General features: G+C 47.2%; 1 protein-coding gene across 3 annotated transcripts in view; it reads right to left on the bottom strand.

The window, feature by feature from the left end:
- Positions 1-2,873: 2,873 nt before the first annotated feature.
- The window catches only part of LOC137527130 (vascular endothelial growth factor receptor kdr-like), a 318,768-nt gene continuing 311,022 nt past the window's right edge, over positions 2,874-10,619 (bottom strand). For all 3 annotated transcript variants that reach the window (XM_068247550.1, XM_068247553.1, XM_068247551.1), the window contains one exon: positions 2,874-4,294. In XM_068247550.1, coding sequence (XP_068103651.1) covers positions 4,084-4,294 — 211 coding nt within the window. In that variant the 3' untranslated portion in view covers positions 2,874-4,083. The remainder of the gene's footprint in view (positions 4,295-10,619) is intronic.

The following is a 10,619-nucleotide window of genomic DNA, read 5'->3' as shown; positions in this document are numbered from 1 at the left end:
ATACTTACCTGTGGCTTCCTCCCGCCCCATTAGGTTTGTGGGGTCTTTTGCCATCCTCTCTGGCAATCCCTTTCTCTTATAAATCCACCGGTAATCCAGTCAGTCATGCACCTGGCCGCGCGTGCATCCCTGCCATGCTCCTGTGCCCGGGAGTGTTCTAAACCTGCCCAGTACGCTGCTACGGGGGGTGCATGTGAGCGCGGCTGGCCGGATTACCAAGTGAATTTACAAGAGAATGGAGCTGCCGGAGGGGATGGCGAGGGACCCCACAAACCTAATGGGGCTGGAGGAAGCCTCAGGTAAGTATTAATACACTCACAACACCCATCTCAGTTTCCCTTTAAATAATAAAATCACCATAACAAAGTCATTTTGACATCATAAATCAATGTTGGAGTTTAAAAATGTATTACTTTACAAAAATCAGCTTCTGCATATAGATAAGGTAGTTTACTGTGCTGTTACCTAGACATCAAATGTGTGTATAGACATAAACATAGTAACATGGATTTTACAGAATGAATATCTACTCTTCAGGAGTTAGATGTCATCATTGTTTTCACAAACAGCTAAATAAAAACAAGTATGTTATATAAAAGGTTATAAAAACTTGGCAAATCAACTTTATACATCTTCATGGGAGAAGAGAAGGGGCTTAGAACAACAATTAAATTAGAAACAGAGCATAAAGTATTAGTAGTATGACAAGTTACTTAAAGAGAAACTCCTACCAAGAATTGAACTTTATCCCAATCAGTAGCTGATACCCACTTTTACATGAAAAATATAATGATTTTCACAAACAGACCATCAGGGGGCGCTGTATGACTGATTTTGTGCTGAAACCCCTCCCACAAGAGGCTCTGGTACCGTACGGTACTCTGGGCAAACTGTCACAATGTAACAATGACACACACAGGAAATGGCTGTTTATAGCTGTCTGTTAAAGCCAGAACAGCTACATAATCTGCCCACAGTAACAATGTCACCATGTAATACATGTCAGAATGTGAATCTGGGAGAGGAAAGATTTTACAATGAGCAAACTCTGACTAAATCATGTATACATAATTATTGTAAAAATTAAGCACCTTTTTATATTAAATTATTTTCACTGGAGTTCCTCTTTAATATTTAGCGAGATCCAAAGTGGTTCTATGAAAATAAATCCAAACCGAAAGTCTGATTGATCTGGAATATAAATGCAGATCACTGGCAAACCATAAACCTTTTTTTCAATTAACTTTTTCTGTTCGGAATAATATACAAAGTGCAGTATTCCCTAGCAATCTACCACAGACCCAGCTGGTTGCTTTGGATTAGAGTAGTTTGTGTAACAGTTCTGCCATGTTGCAGTGTTTTATTGTATGCATGTGATGACATGGCTATAATCACGACTAGATTACTATCAAAATGTTTATCACGACATTTATCACATTATGGAAAGTTCCAAAGAACACTGTCTTTTTGCTTTTAGTATTTAGAGGACAGAATCCACATGCTGTAGAGCACATAACATTTTATATGAAAATATAAGGGATCTCTTACAGAATCACTGGTCATTGGTTATGAACAGTGTTGTTACTATTGCTTGTAAAAAACAAAGCTGGTTTGATGTTGCTTAGGCTATTGAAGTTTTATGATATCACAGCATTTAAGTCATTTCCATGGCAACATTTAGTTGGTTTTCATTGGATGAAGATCACGTGTATACAACATTGAATAATTCACTCTAGAATTGGTTCTGACTGGTTTTAGTTCTCTTTTACAGAGTGGTAGAAATACTAAACATGCATCACCTTTTAGTTTTAAGCTATCAAATTCAGTATTGAAAGATTTCCAGTAACCCAGCCATCAGTTAAAGAAAACGCACATGGACACAGATGGCCCAGTATAGTATATAGTAGTTAGCGCTGCAGTGGAATATCAATAAATAAAGCAGGGACTCACAAACCGAGGTTGGCCCACAATAACACACACTATAAGTGCATTTGAGGAATGTGGTCCTCACTCAGTTGTGTGGACCTCACTCTGGATTTGGTCACTCTTCAAAAATTGGATACTTATGACCACATAAAATATCTAACCTCCTGACAGAAGTAGGCTATATATATATAGTAATTAACATGTGCCCAATGTAAACTAAAATGATTAAAACGGTTCAAAATTAGATTGGCAGTATTGGCCTACCTCCAACAAAGTTGACCATTTATTTAGCATTGAAACTGTTTTTAATCATGTTAGTTTATATTGGGCACATGCTAATTGCCCTATAATATTTAAAGGACTTTTACTCAACTGGAGCTTCTTCCAGCCCATAGCAGCCGTCTTGTGCCCTTGCTGCAGCCCTGGTCCTCCACATTGTCCTGATGGCCGCCCGTGAAGATTTACGACCCTGCCAGCAGGTCTTCTGCTCCTGCGCACGTGCATCGACGTCATATGACAAGTACATCGTCTGCACACAACTACTGTGCAGGCTCAGTATGCGCCAGATGACGTGAACGCACACCCCAACCCGCTGGTATGGTCTCAATCTTCTTGGGCAGTCAGCGGGACAACGCGGAGGAACGGGGCTGCGGCGAGGGCACAAGACGGCTGCTATGGGCTGTAAGAAGCCCCAGGTGAGTAAAATTTGTTTAAGCCCCCTCGCCTCGGAAGTCCTTTAACCCCCTTGGCGGTATGAAAAATACCGCCAGGGGGCAGCGCAGCAGTTTTTTTTTTTTTTAAAATCATGTAGCGAGCCCAGGGCTCGCTACATGATAGCCGCTGCTCAGCGGCATCCCCCCAGCCCCGCCGATCGCCTCCAGCGATAGGCGATCAGGAAATCCCGGATAGCGCGCCCGGATTGCGGTGATCGGGCGCGCGGCGGTGGCGATCGGGGTGCTGGCGCAGCTAGCAAAGTGCTAGCTGCGTCCAGCAAAAAAAAAATTATTAAAATCGGCCCAGCAGGGCCTGAGCGGAACCCTCCGGCGGCTTACCCCGTGTCACACACGGGGTTACCGCTAAGGAGGTTAAGAAGCGGTTCCTAGGACTGGTATCTACTTCAGGACATTACATTAGTTCAAGGACATTTTTATTTTGGATCCAGATCCTGTCATTACATATTTATCTATTTAAAAGGCATTCTAGAGCTGTACACACACTGTATAACCAACCATCAATTTGTTAGGGAGACCATACTGTCATATACAGGGTTATTTCTGGCCAGGGTGGTGGAACGCAGGAGGAGTACAGCCCTTTAGGCACTGATCAGTCATCATTAGACAGAGCAGTGAATGTACTGTCCATTCTGTAACCAAGCACATCTGTTAGTTATTTGTTGGAGAGTTCAGTCAGCTTGTGGCCTAAATTCAATAAGGAGGAGGCTGGCAGTTACACACATGTATAAAACTTAGGTTACCACCATCCACTTTTTTTTCTTACAATGCTCACGATGCTTTATCATTCCTTATGTTATAAAAATACAGTGTGTGAAAGAAATGCTTTGGCTCAGACAGCTTTCAGCTATAGACACCAGTTCCCAACTTGGCTTTTTCCACCTGCTACATTTTTTTTCTGCAAAACTCAAAAATAACAAGTTTTGGTTGCAGTTTCTAGCACACCCGTTACTTGTTACACTATTGTTCAGTCTCAAATACACATCGTATTGTTGATTTGCTTAAGAATACTTCTGCAGCTGCTTGTATCTGGTGTACTGACTAACTTCCAGAATATTCAACTCATTTCTTTGGCCCTGATAACTCGTGTGAACTGTGACAAAAGCTGTAGTTAAAAGTATCTGTATAAAATTGTAAAAGACATACATACATCTTCATGTTAGTAACAGCATTCAATCTAAAATCTTGTGCTTTTATAAATATAAATAGTCAGAAGTTCATATTGGGGCTAATATCTTTGGGAAATAGGCTTTTCAAAGATCCCTTACAAGTTTTGTTTTGTTTTTCCTTTCAGTCTCACTATACGTGCAATTATTTATATCCATTTCTTCAGAACTGCTACAGGCAGTCACAGTAATATTTAAAAGACATTTTACATATCTATATTAGAAAGCTGTTAGTTGTTCCAGCAGTATTTAGGTTGTTGCTACACTGGAGGAGCTGAATAATGGATGACTGAGTTATAATCTGGTGGTGGGCTGTGACACTCAAGGGTCATATCCATTGGCATAAGGACAAGATCTTCAAGTGTGAAGTCCAAAGGATCTTCTTCAATCTGGGTAGATGGTTGGTACTTGGCAAGGTTTCTATCATTGTCACTCAGCACGGACTCCTTGCTTTTGCTGACTGCTTTCATTCTGTGGAGAGAAAAGCAAATGAAGTTAAGATAATACTAAATAATATATTTTCAATGAATAAGGAGGGACTATATGCCAAGTCCCACTGAGAGTCTGGATTGTGAAGTCTAGCGACTGCATTGCTGCGGGAAACTAAAAAAGTTTGAGTTTACCATTAACCATAATTACAGTCCTGGCCAAAAGTTTTGAGAATGGCACAAATACTGGTTTTCACAAAGTTTGCTGCTTCACTGTTTCTATATCTTTTCGTCAGGTTTCTGTGGTGAATTGAAGTATAATTACAAGCATTTCATATGTTTCCAAGGATTTTATTGCCAATTACATCAAGTTTATGCAAAAAGTAAATTTGTGAAGTGCTAGCTCTTGTTTTTCAGGACCTCTGCAATTCATCCCGACATGCTGTCAATCAACTTCTAAGCTAAATCATGACTGATGGCAACCCGTTCTTACATAATCAATGCTTGGAGTTTGTCAGAATTTGTGGGTTATTGTTTGTCCCCCCACCTCTTGAGGATTGACCACTAGTTCTCAATTGGATTAAGATCTGGGTGGTTTCCTGCCGATGGATCCATAATTTCAATGTGTTGTTCCCCAAGCCACTTAGTTATCACTTTGGCTTTATGGCATTGTTCTTCACCAAACTGTTATTGGCGAAGAACTGAACTGCCATTCCTGAGCAAGCTCTGCATTGGTGGCAGCCCAATATTGCAGTTAAATGATCTTTAAGAGATGGTCCTGGCACTTGCTGGAGTTTCTTGGATGCCCTGAAGCCTTCTTTATAACAACTGAACCTGTCTCTTTGAGGCTCTTGATGAACCAATAAATGGTCGATTTAGGTGCAATCTTAAACTATTGCCGACCGCGTCATGCCGATGGGCGTGGCCACTGCGGCAGCCCCAGGACCACCTAACGCCGATTGGCGTAAAGTCCTGGGGCTCTGTTTTGCAGGAGATCGCGCGCAGGCGGCTATTGCCGCTCGGGAGACTGTTAGACGGCGTGATCGCCGTATATTTACATGGTGCAGCGCTGCGATCAGCAGCAGCGCTGCACTGGGGACAGCCGTGTGACACGGCTGTCCCCCTGGGGGACAAGAGAGCGATCGGCTATCATAGGCAGAAGCCTATGACAGCCGATCGCCATAATTGGCTGGCTGTGGGGAGGGAGGGAGGGAGGGTTTATATTTAAAGAAACTTTTTTTTTAATAACAATAGAAACAACAATATTTATTTTAAAAAAATAAGCATGGGAGGAGCGATCAGACCCCACCAACAGAGAGCACTGTTGGTGGGGAGAAAAGGGGGGGGGGGAATCACTTGTGTGCTGTGTTGTGCGGCCCTGTAGCTTAACCTTAAAGCTGCAGTGGGCTATTTTACTAAAAATTGCGTGGTCACTAGGGGGGTTTAGCACTGCAGTCCTCAAGAGGTTAATAGCAGCAATAACCTTACCTGTGAATCCCTTTTTACACAATGCAATGATGACTGCACATTTCTTTGCCAGTAAACATGGTTAACAGAGGAAGAACAATTATTTCAAGCATCAGTGGCGGACATACGGCCGTGCAGGCCGTGCCGCCGCACGAGGGCCCCTGAAGTTCCGCTGCTTCAGGGGCCCATAAGTATTGCAGGTTTTTTTTTTATTTTACCTTTTATTTTTTTTAACCTGGGGGGCCCCGACTCCTGTCCTCCCCCCTCACCTCGGGCCCCCCCATCCCCTCATGTGTCGGGAGAGCGGAAAATACAGGAAGTCTCCGGCCGGGGCAACTTGGAGACATATCGGAGACCAAGCAGCAGCTGCCTCTAGCGTCTGCTGCCTGCAGCCCCGGCCGGAGACTTCCTGTATTTTCTGCTCTCCCGCCGGCCGCCGCGCATACCGGGAGGGGGCCCCCGAGGTGAGTGAGGGAGGATAGGAGTCGGGCCCCCCACCCGGATAGCTACCCACCCGGCTACCTTACCCACCCACCCGGCTACCTTACCCACCCGGCTACCTAACCACCCTGCCGGCTACCTAATGGATACCTACACACCCACCCGGCTACCTACCTACCCACCTGGCTACCTAACCACCCACCCGGCTACCTACCTACCCACCCACCCGGCTACCTAACCACCCACCCGGCTACCTACCCCGCTACCTAACCACCCCCTCGGCTACCTACCCGGCTACCTAACCACCCTGCCGGCTACCTACCCACCCACCCGGCTACCTACCCACCCACCCGGATACCTACACACCCACCCGGCTACCTACACACCCACCCGGCTACCTACCTACCCACCGGCTACCTAACCACCCACCCGGCTACCTACCTACCCACCCGGCTACCTTACCACCCACCCGGCTACCTACCCACCCGGATACCTACACACCCACCAGGCTACCTACCTACCCACCCACCCGGCTACCTACCTACCCACCCGGCTACCTAACCACCCACCCGGCTACCTTACCCACCCGGCTACCTACCCCGCTACCTACCCCGCTACCTAACCACCCACCCGGCTACCTACCCGGCTACCTAACCACCCTGCCGGCTACCTACCCACCCACCCGGCTACCTACCCACCCGGATACCTACCTACCTACCCACCCGGCTACCTAGCTACCCACCCGGCTACCTAACCACCCTGGCGGCTACCTACCTACCCGGCTACCTACCCACCCACCCGGCTACCTACCCACCTGGATACCTACACACCTACCCGGCTACCTACCCGGCTACCTACCCACCCACCCGGCTACCTACCCCGCTACCTAACCACCCACCTGGCTACCTACCTGGCTACCTAACCACCCTGCCGGCTACCTACCCACCCACCCGGCTACCTACCCACCCGGATACCTACACACCCACCCGGCTACCTACCTACCCACCCGGCTACCTACCCACCCGGCTACCTAGCTACCCACCCGGCTACCTACCTACCCGGCTACCTACCCACCCACCCGGCTACCTACCCACCCGGATACCTACACACCCACCCGGCTACCTACTCACCCACCTGGCTACCTAACCACCCACCCGGGCTACCTAACCGGCTACCTAACCACCCACCCGGCTACCTACCCACCCGGCTACCCAATCACCCACCCGGCTACCTAACCACCCACCCGGCTACCTACCCGGCTACCTAACCACACACCCGGCTACCTACCCGGCTACCTAACCACCCACTCGGCTACCTACCCGGCTACCTAACCACTAACCCGGCTACCTACCCACCCACCAGGCTACCTACCTACCTACCCACCCGGCTACCTACCCACCAGGCTACCTACCTAAAGACCCACCAGGCTACCCACCCACCCAGCTACCTAACCACCCACCTACCCACCCACCAGGCTACCTACCCACCCGCCTACCCAGCCATCCACCAGGCTACCCACCCACCCGGCTACACAGCCACCCACCAGGCTACTTACCCACCCGGCTAAGGGCTACCTACCTACCCACCCGGCTGCCTACCTACCTACCCACCAGGCTACCTATCCACCCAACCACATATGGGAGCTGCGCGCCGGATGGAGGCTGGGACAGGAGGTCTGCTGCTGCAGGTGAGTAAATGGTTTTTTTTATTATTTATTTTAGCAGGTGTATGTTCTGGGCAGGTCTGCCACATGATTGTGTGTATGTTCTGGGCAGGTCTGCCACATGATTGCATGTATGTTCTGGGCAAATTTGCTACATGATTGCATGTGTTTTCTGGGCAAATCTGCCGACACGATTGCACGTATTTTCTGGGCAAATCTGCTGACATGATTGCACGTATTTTCTGGGCATATCTGCCGACATGATTGCACGTATTTTTTGGCCATATCTGCTGACATGATTGCACGTATTTTCTGGGCATATCTGCCTACATGATTGCACGTATTTTCTGGGCATATCTGCCGACATTATTGCACGTATTTTCTGGGCATATCTGCCGACATCATTGTATTTTCTGGGCATATCTGCCGACATCATTGCACGTATTTTCTGGGCATATCTGCTGACATCATTGCACGTATTTTCTGGGCATATCTGCCGACATCATTGCACGTATTTTCTGGGCATATCTGCCGACATCATTGCACGTATTTTCTGGGCATATCTGCCGACATGATTGAATGTATTTTCTGGGCAAATCTGCTCACATTATGTGTATTTTCTTGAGAAAACCTGCACAATTATGTGAATTTTCTGGGGAAAGGGTCACCAAAACTTGGGCCCACTGTCTTTTGCGTTGCACTTTTCAAGGGAACCTGAGGTGAGAATAATATTGAGGCTGCCATATTTCTCTCGTTTTAAGCAATACCAGTTGCCTGGTTGCCGTTCTGGTCCTCTGCCTCTAATTCTTTCAACCATAGACCCTGAACAAGCATGCAGCAGGTCAGGGGTTTCTGACAATATTGTCAGAACTGAGAAGATTAAGCTGCATGCTTGTTGCTGGTGTAATTCAGTTTATTACTGCAGCCAAATAGATCAGCAGGGCCGCCAGGCAACTAGTATTGTTTAAAAGGAAATAAATATGGCAGCCTCCATATCACTCTCACCCCGGGATCACTTTAAATTACAGTTAGCTCTGCCCTTATCCGGTCATTGCCACGCCCATTTTTTTGCCGCGGCGCTAGGCGCCGCAGGTTCTATCCACACCCATTGTTTGCGCCGCAGATTATAGCCACGCCCATTTTTGCCGCCGCAGGTCAGGGGGGCCCACAATTGATATTTTGCACAGGGGCCCACTGCTGCCTGTGTCCGCCACTGTCAAGCATCACACTCCTTTTAAAACATCCAGTGTGTTATTGTAACTCGATCAGCATGACAATGATCGCCAGCCTTGTGCTCATGAACACTCTCTCCCCTGTGTTAACCAGGGGTTAACGTCTGTGTCAGCCTATGACAGCCGATCACTTCCCTGCTTCTGGAGGGGACAGCATTAGATCACAGCTCTGTACAGGGCAATTAGAGGGCAGTTTCGCCGTCTAACAGTCTCCGAGCTTCGCCTACCAAGCAGTGATGCACGCGCAATCTCCTGCAAAAGCCAGCCCCAGGACTTTACGCCAATTGTCGTTAGGCAAATGAGAACAGTAAGATGATTGTATCTGTGTTAGCACACCCGTGGTATCAAAAAGATTGTGTCTTTTTATTTGCAATAACAAACATTTTATAGGATTAGTTTTTGGGAGTCTCACGGGGTTTGTCATTTATTCCGCTGGCTGTTTTCCCAGATGCTGTGTGATCTACCTCTCTGGGATTTTTCTGCTGGTGGAGTAAATTCCATACATTGTATTTAACATAAATACAGTTTAACCTCCTCATCTCCTAAAAGTGTGAACTAGTAAAAGGCCCTCTTTAACTAGTTTATATAGTCTGCACCCACTGATAAGAATACAGACAGACCATGCTGGATAAATAAATGCAAGTTGAAAATTACACACCATGCTAGTACCAATATTCACTGTTCCTTCACACCTGCATTAACTGAGGCACTGGCAACAGCATGTACACTACTAACCTGCCAGACTGTGTTAGGACCAAGAAGAAGTCACTGACTGGTTCCGTGCTCAAAATAAATGCATGCAGACTGAAATAAAGTTTGACATTAATCCTAGCAATTTATTGCGCTAAACTGGAGGGTTTGCTTATTCATGAACATACTGTAGGTGGAGTTTGAAAGGTACCCAATCACAATCTTCAACATTAATATAGAAGACTGCTTGCAGCTGCACTCATACACAAAGGGTTTTTTTCTCCATGCACGAGCAGCTCCATGCTACTGCACAGGTGCGGGCTGTACTTGGCGTCTGCAGGGTGCGGTCACGCTTGTACACGGAGGGGAGTGCGGCTGCGAAGGGGAAGAGGGCCCCAGCTGGCAGGGATTGTGGATATTGGGGAAGCGTCTGGAGAATCCATAGGCTTTCTGCTACTGACATAAATATGAAACCTTTTTTTAATCGTTCACGTTTACGTTAAGTTTAACTACTTTCGGACCAAGGTGATTGAAATCTACGTCCTGTTTTGGTGGGCTCCTGGCTGGCAGGACGAAGATTTCAATCACCGTCCGCAGTGCGCATTCGCCGTTTCCATCGCTCCTCGCCAATCGCGCCGCTCAAACCCAACGTTCCTCGCTGCAGCTTACAGGCTCTGCCTGTCTCTATGACGGCAGAGCCATGTGAGCTGGTCAGGAGCCGATTTCATTGGCTCCTGGCCGTGTCTATCAATGTAAGCTGCTCCCATTGGCTTACATTGATAGACACGGTCAGGAGCCAATGAAAGCGGCTCCTGACCGGTTCACATGGCTCTGCCGTCATACTGTCGGCAGAGTCTATGTCCTGAGGATCCCAG

This window comes from Hyperolius riggenbachi, chromosome 8, assembly GCF_040937935.1.
Source record: "Hyperolius riggenbachi isolate aHypRig1 chromosome 8, aHypRig1.pri, whole genome shotgun sequence".
NCBI classification, from domain to species: domain Eukaryota; kingdom Metazoa; phylum Chordata; class Amphibia; order Anura; family Hyperoliidae; genus Hyperolius; species Hyperolius riggenbachi.
Note: the sequence above shows the minus strand (reverse complement) of the source record. Positions and strands in the feature narration are given on the sequence as shown.